Source organism: Chanodichthys erythropterus, chromosome 13 (assembly GCF_024489055.1).
Source record: "Chanodichthys erythropterus isolate Z2021 chromosome 13, ASM2448905v1, whole genome shotgun sequence".
Lineage (NCBI taxonomy): Eukaryota > Metazoa > Chordata > Actinopteri > Cypriniformes > Xenocyprididae > Chanodichthys > Chanodichthys erythropterus.
The window spans coordinates 1,610,805-1,629,917 of record NC_090233.1 but is presented as its reverse complement, the minus strand read 5'-3'; the positions used below and the strand labels follow the sequence as shown (position 1 = coordinate 1,629,917).

At 35.6% G+C, this 19,113-nt stretch overlaps 1 protein-coding gene across 1 annotated transcript in view; it reads left to right on the top strand.

The window, feature by feature from the left end:
• The window catches only part of LOC137034115 (zona pellucida sperm-binding protein 3-like), a 42,643-nt gene that overhangs the window by 1,410 nt on the left and 22,120 nt on the right, over window positions 1-19,113 (top strand). Inside the window, exons 3-5 of the mRNA XM_067406741.1 lie at window positions 15,430-15,545; window positions 15,702-15,805; window positions 16,577-16,754. Of these exons, the coding sequence (XP_067262842.1) occupies window positions 15,430-15,545; window positions 15,702-15,805; window positions 16,577-16,754 (398 nt within the window). The remainder of the gene's footprint in view (window positions 1-15,429; window positions 15,546-15,701; window positions 15,806-16,576; window positions 16,755-19,113) is intronic.

Below are 19,113 nucleotides of genomic sequence, written 5' to 3'. Positions count from 1 at the left end.
TGCCAGTTGTTTTGTAAATTGTCTGAAGTTCTGTAAATCAGTGTTTTTGCTTTGTTTTGAGCAAAAAGAAAACGCATTTAACGCACCTCAAAATCGCTGAATATTTCTTCATTCCTAATTTTGTTTAAATATGTTGACGAAAACATGACCTGACGTACACTATTAGCCAATCAACTGACATTAAAAGATGTGCTATTGCTTAGCTTGAAAATGCCTGGGCTTAATGTCCTAAAATGACAACCAGAGACAACAAATCAACACATTTCTCCTGTCATAAACACTACTGCTAAGATGACAGCATTATCCAAGTAAAACATAATTTGTTTTATCATTGTTACAGAGTTTTGTCCCCCATATAAATCCTTTATAAAACAAAACAAAACAAAAAATGCATGATGCATTAAAGACAGTTAAATTAAAAGACCAAATTCTAAATTAAAAGATTAATTCAGAGTGCAAGCTATGGCCTATTATCAAACACTAATCATGTATTTTAATAGAAATTATAATATTGTAAGCTATAGCCTATATTACCGGAAAAAAGAAATGCACATGCAGAACAAACTGTCATATTAGTTAAGACAGCATATAAAAATAATTATTCTTGGGATAAGCATTTCTCATATGTCAATGTACAGTAAAACTATATTGTCAGAACATGGTTAAAGAAATGTAATGGTTATAGTTCAAAAGTATAAGTATGGAAACAGATAAGCTTAAAAATAAGGAAAATAAGCTTAAAATATTCCTTATCCTGTGGCTCCCTCTATTGGACAACATTTTCAGGCGAACCTCTTTCAGATGAAATGCTGATCGTTAAGAAATTGCTTAGCTTCCTGAGCATCAATAACTGTATTTGGCTTCGATAAGTCTGAGACTCCCGGCCTGAGATTGTGTCCCAGACGGCAATAAATAGTTCTTGAATTTGTAAATATTCATGGCTTAAACAGCTGGAAAATTGACTGCACTGCAGTTGTGGATGTTTTTCCCAGGCAGGGTTATTATAGTTAACTAAGAAAAAATAAAACTAGCTATTAAACATTTATGCTAATTGAAATAAACCTGAATATAAGAAAAAAAAAAATTAGTTAAAAAAAACTTAAACTAAACGAAAACTAAATGTTGCCTTGTCGATGCCATTTCGTTTTCTCCCCTGACTTTCAACCGACGAGATCATTATCTTTTCATTAACCGACAAGGTAAAATAAAATTAGAATTAAACGAAATTACAATGGATACGTGTCCGTGACCCATTAATAAAATCCCAGGGGTTTAATTTAGTTTTAGCCTATATGAACAAATAGCAGAATAAACAACAGAACATGAGGATTCATCATCATCGGGCAGCAGCGCTTCTGAATGGAGAAATCCTATAAAAGGAATAAATAACCTATGCACGAAATTTATTTCACCTAAATAATAAACATATTAACAAAATGAAAGGAACAAACTGCGACTAGTTATATGAGTTTCGGTTCATTTTTGAGAAGTCCACAGAAAGGAAATTATTTTTGCTTTCTTTATTTTACAGGCATTTTTTTCTTGTGAAATAATAGGCCTATTAACTCTTCACAGATTCGAAATGTTACATAAATGTGACCATAAATGTCTGAGTATTTCATTTTTTTCCCGCTTTTATAAGAAAATGTAAGTGAACGCGTCAGCGCCTCACGCACACACATTATTTATTTTTTTATGACTGAGCACTGTTCTTAATTCACTTACCCAGCAACATCACCTAAAATATAACTAAAGCTTAAATATAATAATTAAATTTATTGCATTAGACAAATCGAATGCAAGCACATGAGAACAAATAAATAAGTCTAGGCCTACTAATAATAATTAATGCAACACATCTCAAACGAGCGTGTATAACCATGCAATATATTTGTTTATTTCGTTGTGCTAACCTTAATGTTTTTTATGCCATTGCGGCACTTTTACATTATTTTTCTAAGTAAACATGCGCTTAAAAAACAAAACAAAAAAAAAAAACATGTTTGACCGTTGAGCTCGTCTCTGCTGTTTTATTTGTTTAGCTGCTTCAACCAAGCGCGCACTTGCAGTGTTACCATGGCCACTTATGCATTTTTGGGCTTGTTATTTTATTATTATTATTATTAGCCTATTATTATTATTATTATTATTATTATTTTCCATATTAAGAGGGGAAAGCTTTAGTTCAGCTGGAATGGCCGGTGTGTCCTTTAAACGGATAAAAGTCAGCAAATGCGGTGCTTGCGCAACAGAGGTGGCTGGAGGAATGGCCAAGCTTCATTCAGAGAGACAGATTTGTAATGCTTCCTACAATTATGAACATTTACACCTTAATTAAAGCTTCCTTTGATAATATTTTAGCTTTACTCTTATTTTGTCCAATGTTATCCACACATACATTATCCAGACGCTAGTCCACACGTACGTTATCCAGACGCTTATCCACACGTACGTTATCCAGACGCAAAGTAAAAAATATACTTTCTCAACTACGTCGCCGCGCACTTTGAGCGCAGCTTCAACGCGTGACCGTGACGTCTAACGTCTCATCTGACGTCTGACGCCTGAATACTATGGGATTTTGGCCAGACGGCTGGCGTGCGTATACACGTTAGTTCTCCTCTCAGTTTGCTTAGTAATCATCACATTTTGTTGAAGTCACCCCTCATACGCTTACGCTGCATTCACACGGGGCGTCAGCGTCAACGCTTGACGGAGGGCGTGTCTGAAGCTTGTGCTGACGCAACAGTTATAGTGATTACAGCCAATCACATTACTTTCCTGTGTTGCACGAACGCAGTTGGCTGCGACTGCTCTAGGGTATTTGCATAGGGCGATCTGATTGGATGACTCCTGCGTTGGCGCTTGAAAAGTTGAGAAATCTTCAACTTCTGCCGCTTGCAACGCGAGTGAAGCAACGCGACGGAACCCACAATTCAGTTCGGCAACGCATGACGTCACCCATTCAAAGTAAACGAGAAGCGTTAACGCCGGCGCCATGTGTGAATGCAGCCTTAGTGTTCTCAAAAGTGCACGTCGAAAGTGTGTGCTCTCTCCTTAGGGCTTTGAGTCTGTTACAGGTTTAGGACAGCATTATCATTAAACTCAACCAAAACATGGAATTATCAAGGATAAATTTGGCAGATGATTATAATTGTTGAGTTATAATCCAGTATAATTAATATGAAATATGCATATGAACACGTAAAACTATTATTTAAAATAGCCGTGGGGGGATGACAGGATAAATATACCTTCGATCAAGGCCAAAACTTTAAGTTTGTAAGGAGCCAATAAAAAACTACACCACGTGTATGATCATCTTGGCTATATATTACGGTGGCATATTGCCTCATACATAATGTTTTCCACTCAATTATGTCGTTAAGACATCTTTTTCTCATAATAACGAGATGTTATGTCGTTAAAACGACATATTTTGTAGGCATATATGACATGAACATATAGGCTACCTTTATCTGATCTATAATAGAGAATTTATCCTAGATCAGTGCCTTTATCACACTTCCGCACTCGAAAAGCATAAGCAAATATAGTGTAAAATACATTTCGATGCCTGTATCGATGGCAATGCCCATAGAATAATGAACACAATATTATAGCCTATGCAGTTTCTAGCCTAATAAAAGAGAAAAAAATTATCAATGGGGTTTCAGTCGCATTTTATTATAGGCCTATTCAAAAATAATATAGCTACAAATACAGGTAAACAGGCCTGACATACGGATACAACAATAATGCTATATTGTCATTGACCTATTTATCAAAATAAAACTGATAAATGAAAGTGGAGACAATAGCCTACACTGTAAAAAGTAAAACATTGGTGTTTTTCGTTTGATATATATTTTTTCATTCCAATAGCCTAAAATTATTAGATTAAGTAAAATTACATTTTGTAATTTGTGTCTTTCAATCTATTTTCTTAGATCGATACAATATAAAATTATAACATAACAATGAAATTAAAATTATACATTCGATCAAACTACTTTTATTAGATTAAGCATGGTTTGCGCATGCGCACACATGAAAACTCGAGAGAAGGTTCTGGAAGAGACCGAACGCAGAAGAAGCGGCAGAAGTCGGAGGAGGAGCAAAGCGAACAGGACACGTTTGTCAGGTAAGGGAGAAATTAACCAAAATTGTACGTCTGTCTTATCCTTGCCCTTTATTTCAGCACTCACCATATAATTTTTATAAGGTAACTAGTTCAGTTTTTATAAGGTAACTTCCTTGTTTTACTGATAGCCAGGCTAGCGCGACCTATCTAGCGTAACGTTAATGTAATGAGGAAACTCATCTAACATTTAAATACTTGAATAGAATTAACGTCATATCATTTTAATGAACATATAGGCAGATTAGAAGTTATTATAACGTTAATTTTGACATTAGCGGTATAGCGTTAACATTGCGCCATTTTACAGCTAACAATTTTCATGGGAAATCCAAGAACTTAATATTATATCTGACCGATTGAACGGATATTATGAAAAGAAAAAACATATTTTCTCGCTCTGAATGTTGTAAAAAAAAAAAGTTGTATTCATGACTAAAGCTTGAGTATATTGCATTTCTTTGCCGAAAGAAATGAATCACCTCAAAATGCGAGTGACGTGTAACGTTTCCCGCTCAAGAGTTTAGGCTTAAAGGGATAGTTCACCCAAAAATGAAAATTTGATGTTCATCTGCTTACCCCCAGTGCATCCAAGATGTATGTGTCTTTTTTTCTTCAGTCGAACGCAAATTATGATTTTTAACTGCAAACGCTGCCGTCTGTCAGTCAAATAATAGCAGTAACGTTAGATGGGAACTTCAACTATAACAGTAAATAAAACTTGCTTAGACAAATCAAAATTAAAACCTGCGGCTCGTGACGACACATTAATGTCCTAAGACACGAAACGATTGGTTTGTGCGAGAAACCGAACATTATTTATATAATTTTTACCTCTAATACACCACTATGTCCAACTTCGTTCAGCTTCCTGTTAGTGAGGTCAAAAAACGCGTTGTGATGACGGAAGTGATGTCTCGCCCATATACTTCAATGAGCGCGAGACATCACTTCCGTTGTCAGAGCGCGATCAGACCTTACTAACCGGAAGCTGAACGAAGTTGGACATAGTGGTGTATTAGAGGTAAAAAATGATATAAATACTGTTCAGTTTCTCGCACAAACCGAGCCGCAGGGTTTAATTTGGATTTGTCTATGGAAGTTTTTTCGACTCTTATTGTTCAAGTTCCCAATCACTGCTATTATTTGACTGACAGACGGCAGCGGTTGCAGTGAAAAATCATAATTTGCATTCGACTGAAGAAAAAAAGTCCTCTACATCTTGGATGCCCTGGGGGTAAGCAGATAAACATCAAATTTTCATTTTTGGGTGAACTATCCCTTTAACGTTACTGGCTCAGCTCCGAGCGCTCAATGCCGTTATGAACGTGGATTTTATGTTTTAAATTTGTGAAGGCAGGAAATGAATGTGTGGAAAATTAATTTACACTTTAAAACTGTAAAACTAAAACGGATTAATGTTTGGATTTTAATTTTAGGAAAGCTGCTGCTTGGTAGGCCTAGTTCCTGGTGCCAGTTTTGGTTGTCCAGTCTTCGCTGACACTGGTAAGTTGTTTTTGCCATGGAGGGGAGAGGATTGGGTGCAGTAGGTGATTCGTGCATTACATTCAATACTGATTGCACTGATTCAGGGCTGGAACAAATGATTACATATGCTGTGTCCCAATTCGCTTACTTGTACTATGCCCTAAAAGTATGTACTCTTTTTGTGAAGAAAAGGTATTTACTTTTGAATGTGTAGCAAAAAAGTAGGCAAGCTTTGGGACATACTACTTCGTCATCTTTATCGGACGGATCTGTCGCGTGCATCCTGTCACGTAAACTGCCCTGTCAATCATCTTGTCACAGTTAAAATCCTCTATTAAATCTATTTTATTCTCCTAACTTTTCGGAGAGAAATGTTGTAGCACATTCATTTACCAGTCATGTGTTTTCAATGCGGAGACTGTCCTCGTGTGTTTGCAATTTGAATATAATGATTCATTTAAGAGTTAATGGCTTAATGTATCTTTGCAAATGTTCAAAATGCTGCTGCAGACTTTGTATTTTCTGCTGTTTTCATTTTTTAGATCAGTGCCGAGTTCATGAGAATCACAACGCAAAAAGGGTGGCATGACAAAGGAAAGGACTGGCAGGATTTTACATCGTTTAGATGAGGTATGTACAATTACGACTGAGTCAGACTGAATCAAATGTTTGATATTAGCTTAACCAGTCTGTTCTTTGGTCACTATGACAGGGTTGTACAATAACTTTTTTGCGCGTAACACTGGTGCTACAAAGGTTAAAAGATTTTTAGCACCAGTAGTCTGAAAGTTGTCAGCACAGACTGATTTCTTTTGTAGCATGTGCGACAAATGTCACACTGTACAGCCCTGTATGATACCAACATTAAAACCCTGACAACTCAATCGTTTGTGCTCAAAACGAACTCCGTCTAACCACAATGAGTGAAGATCTGAGCATGATGCCCCTAACACTAACATTATTAGCCTTTTCATTGTGGTGTTATATGGAGGCAATCTTGTGTTATGGATGCCCTGGTTGTTTTAAAAGTTGTATCAGCGATTGCAGGCCCAAACATAAATGATCATATTCCTCCTCATGATCCGCTAGCTGCACGCCCCAGAAGCAGGCTGTCAAAAAAACAAACAAAAAAAAAACAACGCCTTTGTAGGCAGCCTAGGGTCTGAGATCTGTACACAAAAACAATAGACCGCAACAGCGCTATCAACCACTCAAAACCAAAATAGTGTTTAATTTTCTGAGATACTGATACACTCTTTATTCATTACTATGTATTGTCTTGCCAGGATATGCCAGGTGATGGACTGGAGCAAACAATGGCCGTCTTAATCAGTGAGACAGACAGACACCAGGGTTCTCATTGAGTCCACAGAGGTCCTCAGTAACGTGCCCTCAACCGCAGCTGCTGTTGCAATGCTGTTTGGACTGTGTGGTAAACCTTGAGTATTCAAAAGAACTGAAATTCAGTTGAATTTTTTCTGAAAGTTTTAATGGAACTTGGCGCAAGAAAAATGACCCCCAAAATATGTCGCCTCTCCACTCTGCTGCATAGTCAATGACTGACTGACAGCCTCCATTTCAGTGCTTTGATGAACACAGGATGGCAGAAATTCTTTCACCCCAGTCTCCACTACATCGTATTAGTAGTTCAGTAGTTGTTTGTTGTTTACTGGATGTGGCAATATCTATGTTTTGTATTTGATTTACATTTATTTCTCAGAATTACATTTGTATTTGTAAAACAATGTTTGTTTTGCCAAAAAAGTCTAATCTTTAAAACAGTGATTTAATAAATCTTTTAAAATAATGTTTGATCTGACTCATTTAAAATATATATATTTTGAGAGAATTAAATTTTTTTTAGATTGTCAATTGTGAAGCCTTTTATATTACTTGCAATGAATACATATTTCAGACTGAAGAAAATTAAATTTAGATCAAGTCTCTTAAAAACCTTTTTTTTTTAATTTAAGCCAATTTAAAATATTGATTTACACCAAATTCAGAAAAGAGTTTGCATGAAATGCAGAAAATTAGTTTGAACTGAATGGTTTCTGAACATTAGGTCAATGTAAAATCTTTATTGTGAATGGTTACTTCAATTTTATTAAGTTAATCCAATGTTTCACTTTTTACAGTGTACCTCCAAAAATATCTACATTACTTTTCCAACATTTGTGTCATTCTTAAAAGGTTTATTGGCCTCGATGAGTCTGAGACTCCCGGTCAGACATTGTGTCTCAGACGGTATTAAATAATTTGTGAATATTTGTAAATATTCGTGGCTCAAACAGCTGGAAAAATGACTGTGGCTATACTGCAGTTCTGTGGGTGTTTTGTCTAGGCAAGGATATTAGCCTATAGTTAACTAAAAAAAAAAAAAACTATTCAAACTATTCAATCGAAATAAACCTGAAATTTAAGAAAATATAGCCTAAATATTAGTTGAAAATTTCAATATAATTTCAATAAAATATTTCATATTTTGGGCTCATCTGATTTTTTGCACAATCTTTATTAGCATGATATTTAGTGAGTTTGGTCTGTTAAAATCACTGTCTTAGTCAGGCCCGGTTCTAGGATTGCGTGACTGGGGGGGCATTTCGAAAACTTGGTGGGGCAGCATAATATGATTTATGATTCCTAGGTTTATGATCCCCCTACCCCCTTTTAACTACTAAACAGTTTCCTCCATTTTTCAGATTTTTCCAATTAATAACCTCTTCAAATTTAATATTAGCTAATCACAAAAGTACTTTCTATAATTCTGAAATTTAAACATTTGTTTTTTGACTATTTAGTTAGTACAACTGTTTAATTGGACTGTTTAGAGACTTTTGGTCTAAGATACGAATGGCTTAAAATTACAATTAATTTGATTACTTTATTTTCTAAATATTACATAACTTTTGGTAAAATAATGGAAGATGAACACATTCAATGTCTACTGAACAATATTTTCATTTTGGGAAAATGTTATATTCATGTTATATTAATTTACTGTAAGTTCCTTAAAACAAAGCCACTGTTTTCTGTTTTGCAGAAAGAATTTTGGATTTACTTAATCTTTAAGAATGGTAAAATTTAAAAGTGGAAGAAGACAACTTGGTTCATTGAAGAAATTTAAACCATTAGAAGACCTGGCTGCATGATTCTTTCCTTTTTCGTGTTTTATTATATATTGTGGACTATATGTAAACATCTCATAATAATACATTTTTGTTGCAGTGCCAAAAAAAAAAAAATTTGATCTCACTTTATTTTTTAAATTATTGATATTTTGCAGATTCTGAAAGGTGTTATCACATCAAATAATAGGCTACTATTCAACAAATAGCGCAATATGCTGATAGAATATTTTAGAGTTCAACATAACTTAGCAAAACTATTTTATATTTTACTATAATAGTTACATCTATACATATATTTTTTTTTTTTAGTTTTTAATTTATTAATTTTCAAGATTTTTCATGACTTGGAAATCACATTTTTAAAATTCCAAGCTACATTTCCAAGTGTTCCATGATCGTGTAGCAATGTATTAACGGTGTGTGCGCGTTTAAATATTGACTAGAGTGCATTTATAAAGGAGCTGCATGTCATCTGCTCAAGTGATTGTCAATGGCCGTCTTGAGAAGTGATCAGATAAGGTGTGTCTTGGGAAACTGCTTAGAAAAAGGATGTGGATGAGGACATGAATTCTTTTTACAAGTTGAAATCTTGTAATTATGGCAATTCTAGCATGGTGTGAGTGAGCACCTGAAGTGCTGAGCATGTCTGTGAGGGAGAACTGTAAAAGGATGCGCGCCAGAAAAATACAACCGCACAATGTTTCTAGTAATTCGCGTATAAACTAATTTAGTGTTTATATATTTTTTACATTTTGAGTATTATCACAAAAAAATTAGTATCCTGGGGATGTTGGAGGGGCACAAAAGAAATCTGGGGGGGCATTGCCCCTCCTAGCCCCACCCAGACCCGGCCCTGGTCTTAGTACATTAAGCCATGTTAAGCCTTTTCTTATAACGGTTTTCTATGGGAGAAAAAGCTTAACGTGTTATAAAACGTGTTAAGATCATATTTTGGGCTCATATGATTTTTTTGCACATAGTATACTTTATTATAAAGATATTTAGTAAGTTTGGTCTGTTAAAATCACTGTCTTAGTACATTAAGCCACGTTAAGCCTTTTTCACATTAAGCGTTTTAGAATGTCCCTACCAGGGGACTAAAGGGATAGAGATGTGTATGTTGTCCACCTTCTTTTACACGTATTTCTTTTTCTTTCTTCTCTGGAAAATAAAAATTAGACTTATGGAAGACTTTTCTATGTCCCTCAAAAATATGATTATAGTAACTGTTCTATTTAGAACTGCATCGCTCTCATGAATAACCCCTTTATATGCATTTCTTTATTCCTGCTTTTTTGTTTTTCAAAGCTGTAATCGTCATAGCCACCTCATTAATGGTTTTCTGGAGCTCAACCATCAAACTACAGTTTTATAATTTAAAGATAATAATATACTAATCGTACTGAAAATAAACTATTATTAAACACATTATTTACAACACCAGCGTCCTTTATAGGCTACCACTTTAAAAGGATAAATTAGAAGTTTATTTCTTTATGGATCCTTGGATCTATTTAAACGGGTTCTGCTATTGCTACAAGCTGAAGAACCATAATTTGGTACCGTTTAAAACCATTTTTCTTTAGAGTGAAGGGAGGAATGCATTTTCTTCAAGTGATGGACTTGATTTTGTTATTTTCAAAGCAATAGCCTACTTGCTGCTAATATTTATTGAAATCACCGCCTGTTAAATAAAACTTTACTAAATTAATAATAAATAATTATAAATAATAAAAAAAAATATGGAAAAATGCAGGTAAGTTAACACATCTCATCATGTATATGATTTAAAATTAATAATATTAAAATATATATATTTTCCACCATCAAATAGTCTATTACTGTTTCACATTTCACAAACTTACATGTAAATGAAATATACTGTCAATACACAAGTTACACAAATTATTTAGATAAATAAATGCATTTATTTCTATTGAAAGGGATAGAAAACAAATTAATAATATAAGTCTAAAATGATTCCTTATCTTATAGCTCCATCTAGTGGACAAGGTTAATATCCAAGCCTTCGGGTTGCAGATGAAATTGCTGATGATTTAGAGCAGTGGTTATAATACCAAAAATAAAATTATAATAGTTCAGGGTGAGAACAGCAAATTCTAAACCAGGAGTTCTCAACTGAATAGGGTTGGAGCTAAACTCTGCAGTAAACCTTAAAGACCATAGCTGACAACCCCTGGATTAGAATTTGCTGTTCTCCTGAGCATCAGAAATTCATACATCTATTATAACTGCTCCTCTTTTTGGTCAGAAGTTACCATGTTAGTATTCCTTCGTTGTAACAAATGTAATATTATTATTATTATTATTATTGTTAATAATAATAATTATAATAATAATAATAATAATAATAATAATTATAATAATTAATAATAATAATAATAATAATATTAGAAGAATCCTTTCTACCATCTTTTTACGGTTTATACTTTTTGTAACTTCTTATTTTCCCAAATAGACAAACTATATCCATGAAACCAAGAATGTTTTCTAGGATAACTTGTTCTCCACCTCATGTTGAAGAAAATGTTAAATGACAAAGAAAATTCAGGCAAGATCACGAAAGAACAAAAAGAGATATAGAAAAATTGAGCATAAGGGCTATGTCATCCAAGTTAAAATAATGCCTTTAAATTTTCAAAACATGTTTAATTTGTTCACTTCAACACTAATGTAACAGCCAATACACACAAAGACACACACACACACTCATAATACATGTAATAAATTTAGAATTCTTATGCACTGTTGCCACTAGTTAGTTAACTAATTATTGTAAAATCGATAGTCTATAACAAATAGCCTACATCTACTAATGGAAATTTTTAAATGCGTTTAAAGGCGTCATATGATGCGAAGTATGATGATCAGGCGTCATATGATGCGACGTATGATGATCAGGCGTCATATGATGCGACGTATGATGATCAGGCGTCATATGATGCGACGTACATATTTCAGATGTACCAATCACACGTCATTTTTTTATGCAAATTTCTCATGTACGCCGCCGTCACGTCGCCGCCTACGATTAGTTTCAGTGACGTCGCTGTGACGTCGCCGCGGGTCTATCGTCTGCCCTCCCTATCAATCCCATTCAAAATTTGACACTGTCTGATGGCGACGTAAGGGTAGACTGTGCCTTATCCTTCACCTGCTTAGCCTTAGAAGTGGCACGTTTGGCCTCCCATAAGGGAGCGCCATAAACTGAAAGGAGAACTAACGTGTATACGCACGCCAGCCGTCTGGCCAAAATCCCATAGTATTCAGGCGTCAGACGTCAGATATGAGACGTCAGACGTCACGGTCACGTGTTAGAGCTGCGCTCAAAGTGCGCAGCGATGGCTATGGTGTGGAGTCCATGCCAAAATCAAGCTTACTATGAGGTGTCGTTTTGCTATTTACGATGCACATGCAGAACAAACTGTCATTAGTTAAGACAGCATATTAGGATAAATAAAAATAATTATTCTTGGGATAAGCATTTCTCATATATCAATGTACAGTAAAACTATATTGTCAGAACATGGTTAAAGAAATGTAATGGTTATAGTTCAAAAGTATGGAAACAGATAAGCTTAAAAATAAGGAAAATAAGCTTAAAATATTGTTTATCCTGTGGCTCCCTCTATTGGACAACATTTTCAGGCGAACCTCTTTCAGATGAAATGCTGATCGTTAAGAAATTGCTGTTAGCTTCCAAAGCATCAATAACTGTATTTGGCTTTGAGTCTGAGACTCCCGGCCTGAGATTGTGTCCCAGACGGCAATAATTAGTTAGTGAATTTGTAAATATTCATGGCTTAAACAGCTGGAAAATTGACTGTACTTGCAGTTGTGGATGTTTTTCCCAGGCAGGGTTATTATAGTTAACTGAGAAAAAATAAAACTAGCTATTAAAACATTTATGCTAATCGAAATAAACCTGAATATAAAATGGTTAAAAAAAAAATTAAACTAAACTAAAACAAAATGTTGCCTTGTTGATGCCATTTCGTTTCCTCCCCTGACTTTCAACCGACGAGATCATTATCTTTTCATTAACCGACAAGGTAAAATAAAATTAGAATTAAACGAAATTACAATGGATACGTGTCTGTGACCCATTAATAAAATCCCAGGGGTTTAATTAGTTAAGCCTACATGAACAAATAGCAGAATAAACAACAGAACATGAGGATTCATCATCATCATTGGGCAGCAGCGCTTCTGAATGGAGAAATCCTATAAAAGGAATAAATAACCTATGCAAGAAATTTTTCACCTAAATAATAAACATATTAACAAAATGAAAGGAACATACTGCGACAAGTAACTAAGTTATATGAGTTTCGGTTTGGATTTTTGAGAAGTCCACAAAGGAAATTCTTTTTGCTTTCTTTATTTTACAGGCATTTTTTTTCTTTTTATTGTGAAATAATAGGCCTATTTAACCCTTCACAGATTCGAAATGTTACATAAATGTGACCATATGTCTGGGTATTTTAATTTTTTCCCGCTTTTATAAGAAAATGTAAGTGATCGCGTCGGCGCCTCACGCACACACAACATTATTTATTTTTTTATGACTGAGCACTGTTTTTAATTCACTTACCCAGCAACATCACCTAAAATATAACTAAAGCTTGATATATAAATTCAATTTATTGCATTAGACAAATCGAATGCAAGCACATGAGAACAAATAAGTCTAGGCCTACTAATAATTAATGCAACACATCTCAAACGAGCGTGTATAACCATGCAATATATTTATTTCGTTGTGCTAACCTTAATGTTTTTTTTATGCCATTGCAGCACTTTTACATTATTTTTCTAAGTAAACAAGCGCTTAAAAAACACAAAAACAAAAACATGTTTGACCGTTGAGCTCTTCTGTATTATTTGTTTAGCTGCTTCAAGCCAAGCGCGCACTTGCAGTGTTACAATGGCCACTTATATGCATTTTTGGGCTTGTTGTTTTATTATTATTATTATTATTATTATTATTTTTTTTTTTTTTTCATATTAAGAGGTGAAAGCCTTAGTTCAGCTGGAATGACCGGTGTGTCGTTTAAACGGAGAAAAGTCAGCAAATGTGGTGTTTGCGCAAGAGAGGTGGCCGGGGGAATGGCCAAGCTTCATTCAGGGAGACAGATTTGTAAAGCTTCCTACAATTATGAACATTTACACCTTAATTAAAGCTTCATTTGGACAAAATAAGAATAAAGCTAAAATATTATCAATGTTATCCACACATACATTATCCAGACGCTAGTCCACACATACCTTATCCAGGCGTTTATCCACACGTACGTTATCCAGGCGTTTATCCACACGTACATTATCCAGGTGTTTATCCACACGTATGTTATCCAGACGCAAAGTAAAAAAATATACTTTCTCAACTACGTCGCCGCCATTGCCGCCGCGCACTTTGAGCGCAGCTCTAACACGTGACCGTGACGTCTAACGTCTCATATCTGACGTCTGACGCCTGAATGGGATTTTTTGGCCAGACGGCTGGCGTGCGTATACACAGTTCTCCTCTGTTTGCTTAGCAATCATAACATTTTGTTGAAGTCACCCCTCATAAAACGACACCTCATATATTGGCTCATACACACACTGCACTGAGCCATGTGAGGACCGTGTTCTGATACGTGTTAGCGAAAAGAAAAAAAAATAACTTCACTGCCACACGTGATTTACGTGACATCTATGCCTCGTCTGCGTCTTAAAATGAATGGATTTAATAGCAAAAAATTAAGACGTCAGTGAGACGTTCAGTCATATTAATGAGCTCGTCTGAACGTCATACCATTTAGCCACTTATTTGTGACCGCATTTTTCGTGACACGTAACGGCTTAAAAACTCCTGAATGGGGTAATACTGATGTATTTTATATTGTAGAATAAAATGTGAAAGTATCTTAAGCTTTTAAATGCATGTTATTAAATGCCTGAAATAAGGTCTGTGGTTAACACAACCTCAAAATATTTTCAAGTCTTATTCAATGGCATAAAATGCATCAGCACTCTATATACATACTGAAGTCCCAGATTTTCAAGACATGGGGATTTCCTATGGGTCTTTAGACTGGTGGTTTTAAATCCAAGTAAATTTTAATGTTTTTCATATTTCTATGTTCTACATAAATTGCACATACCTCCTACTTAAAAATAAATAAATAAATAAATAAATAAATAAATAAATAAATAAATAAATAAATGTAGTTAAACATGTAAACTCTTATTGTCAATGAGTGTCATGTAGGTTTAAGATGTGCACTTTTGTTGCTACAGTGTGACCTCACTACACACTTTCCCTAAGCTGATGTTTCTGACCCAAGTGTGCCATTTGGGACAAGGCCTTTGATATCATGGTATTTGCATACTTAATTGTTATTGGCCTTCTTTCATATGTTTATTGCATATTTAATTGTAATAGATGTCTTTTCTTGCCTTGTTTTGCCATATAGTTTTCTACGTCTAACAATGACTGTTGCATTATGATGATAGCAAAGCAGCTTGTATGGAGCATTTCATTTCATATCAGACCAAAGCTTTTAAAAAAAAAAAAAAAGTCAAGTTAGTTCTTGACAACCAATTAAATAAATGATAAATCAATTTAATAATTTTATTCAACTAAGCTTTTATTTTGTTCAGATTACAGATGACTCTCTTATATACACCAACCTCCTTACCTTCAATCCGCAACCCTCTCCAGACGGAGTGGTTCGCCTTGAGAAGACAGTGGTTCCTATTGAATGTTATTACAGCAGGTAAGTATAACTAATCATGTTATCCCCTAATGATTAACAGTAGTAATGATATGGAAATTGCACTGGTTATGAGAAACGCTGATTGTTGTTTGTCCCAATTCTTTTGGGAGGTTCTGCTAGAGATGGGTCATTTATATTGTGTCCTCTGTCTCTCAGGAGATTTGACGTTACTAGTAACCCCATCAAACCAACGTGGATTCCTTACAGTTCAACGCAATCTGCAGTGGAGGACTTGCAGTTTTCACTAAAGCTAATGACAAGTATGTGCAGTGGTGTTTCCTTAAAAAAAAAAACATGAATTCAATTGACAAGGGTTAAGGTTAGTCTTCATGTTGTTGTTGACCATAAAATTGTCCATTTTAATAAAAAATAGCCAATAGGTTGTAGTTACATCATAGCCATGAAACATGATTTGCTATGTGTTTGGCTGCAGGTGGTTTTAGATGGAGGGACATTTTTATTGGAAACCTGTAGGTCTGGATTAGTCATCAGTATTGTCTTTTTTTTTTTTTTTTTTTTTCTGTAAGAGAAAAATGCCAACATTTGCTAAAGATTTGTCAACTCTGAGTATGCTAGTATGTAGACGGCTTCATGGCTTACAGACATGGGCTAAAAGCCACAATATGCAGTTAACCTATTTGTAATTTCCTTTAATATCCTTTAAAGCTGAAGTCCATAACTTTTTGTACTCTAGCGGTTAATAAATGGAACTGCATGCGTCTTGCAGAAGAACATTGTAGCCGGAGCTACTTCTCTCTGTTTATGTCTATGACAAGTCACGCAAATATTGTGCTACTCTGCAGCGGTACAACCCAAACCAGTCTAAGATAGTCAGAATATAAATGCTTATTATAGGTGTACTGTAATGAATCAGGATAAGACGCACAACACGGTTTGGAAAATGAATTCATGATGTACTCACTCATTATATAATTTTTGGACATTTTGAACACACAAAAAGTTACGGACAGCAGCTTTAAGTAGAATGGTTGTAGAATGGTCACACTTGGTTTGCATTACTTCTGGTGCAGGTGATTGGCACTCTGAACGGGCCTCTGCTGTGTACTTCTTGGGTGACATCATAAACATGGAAGCCTCAGTTCATCTGGGTCATCACTTTAGCCTCCGCATATATTTTGAGAGCTGTGTTGCCACGGTGACTCCAGATATGAACTCTGTCCCCAGATACACGTTTATTGAAAATCATGGGTGGGTACATTCATCAGGGTTTGTTTTTGTCTTCAATTTATTTCACTCAGAACATCTTAGCAACTGCATAGAAATGCCCTGGCAACCACCATAGCATCTGAGTTTTCTGCAGGCAAACACCACTCACTCAGTTGTATTGTAGCTGAGATGGTCCTCACTGCAGAACACGAGATCCAGGGGGCAAGGTTGGATCCAGATCCAACTCCTCCCACTTTACATACCCTAAACTAGGGCTGGGCAATATATCGCATGCGACTGCCACACGCATTTCATCAGTAAAGCCGGTTCCCTGATTACCACTAAATCGCCATCACCTGCTTTCAAATGGAGCGGCATTTAATAGACAGAACCGTAGTTCACTGACAAGCCATGCAATATCGCATTCATTATCGCAGATGAATCGCCTTCGATAATGAACCCGATATTGATGAAATGCGCGTGACAATCACATGCGATATATCGCCCAGCCCTACCCTAAACCAACCCGTCTCCACCCCCTGATCTCTAAACCTACCCATCTCCACCCCCTGGATCTGGATCCATCTCCTCCCACTTTACATATCCCTAAACCTACCCATCTCCTCTCCACCCCCTGGATTTGGATCCTGGATCTTGAGTTCTGCTGTGAGGAACTATTGGAGTAGTTGGGGTTTCTTGTACTGATAAATGGCGCCATCTTGTGGGTGCAAGACCGCAGTTAAAGCACTCTGTCTGAGGAGAGATGAGCCAACAACGGTGTTCAAAGATAAAATAATTTAACTCTGTAAATTAGTAAACTTTAACCATAAATACATAAATTAGATGTTATAGCTTGATATGTTCAAACTTGGTGCTAAAAATAGAGACAAACTTGTCAAATCATGTACCAAAAAAGATGTAATTTTGCATTTTAAATAAAATGGCCATGAATGAGTGCATGTTGAGTAAAAAATCGCTGAAATCGCTTTTTGTTGTCTATGCTCATTAGGCTATGTTGCCTTCATGTATCGGAATTATCGAGTTTCCTATAGTTAAAAAATGACCATGGAACAACCTCTCAGGTAGTTTACCACAGATATATATAATATATGGATGGATGGATGGATGGATAGATAGATGCCTCATTAGCGTGTTTCTATGGGCCATTGATATTCTATATAATTGGGTGTTTTTAAATGAACACTGAGAGTCTGGGAACGTGACGTCAGCAACGCATTGCATTCTGGGACTTTAGGTCACTGACAGTACAGTAGAGACTGGGAAGTAGTGGAGGAAGATGTTAAAATGTATATTTTACAGTTAAAAACATATTAGAATGGTGAACACTGGCTGTGTTAACTATCTGCATAAACTGACCAGTGTGGAAAATGGATGTGAAAGGGAGCGCCATTTTGTCCCATTTTCGGGACATTCTAAAACGTTAAATGTGGCTTAATGTAAGTAAACATCATACTAATAGCCCAGAATTACACGTTAAAGGGTTGGTTCACCCAAAAATGAAAATTATGTCATTAATGACTCGCCCTCATGTCATTCAAAACCCGTAAGACCTCCGTTCCTCTTCGGAACACAGTTTAAGATATTTTAGATTTAGTCCAAGAGCTTTCTGTCCCTCCATTGAAAATGTTTTGTTTGTACGGTAGACTGTCCATGTCCAGAAAGGTAATAAAAAAAAAAATCAAAGTAGTCCATGTGACATCAGTGGGTTAGTTAGAATTTGTTGAAGCATCGAAAATACATTTTGGTCCAAAAATAACAAAACCAACGACTTTATTCAGCATTGTATTCTCTTCCGGGTCTGTTGTCAATTCGTGTTCACGACTCCGCTTCCCCCCCTTCTGCTCTAGTGTAGTTCACGACTCACGACTTGTGGATGTAAGATGCTGCTGACGTGTTATCTAGTGCGCCAGAGCTTCGTTTACAGTCTGAGGGAGATGCACGCTGTATTCAAGCTATTCTACATTGTTTGTATTTTGGTATTGCTATATTTTTTTAAAATAGTGCGTAAGTGTGCATGTCGCGGATGTCCTAATCACCAAAAACAACCACGGCGACGTAAAAGTCCATTACCAATGCTGACAGATGAAAGGATTCAATGGAATCAATTCAATGGAAAGGATCCCGGAAGAGAAGACAATCTGAATAAAGTCGTAGTTTTTGTTGTTTTTGGACCAAAATGTATTTTCGATGCTTCAACAAATTCTAACTAACCCACTGATGTCACATGGACTACTTTGATGATTTTTTTTTTATTATTTCTTTTTATTACCTTTCTGGACATGGACAGTCTACCGTACAAACATTTTCAATGAAGGGACAGAAAGCTCTTGGACTAAATCTAAAATATCTTAAACTGTGTTCCGAAGATAAATGGAGGTCT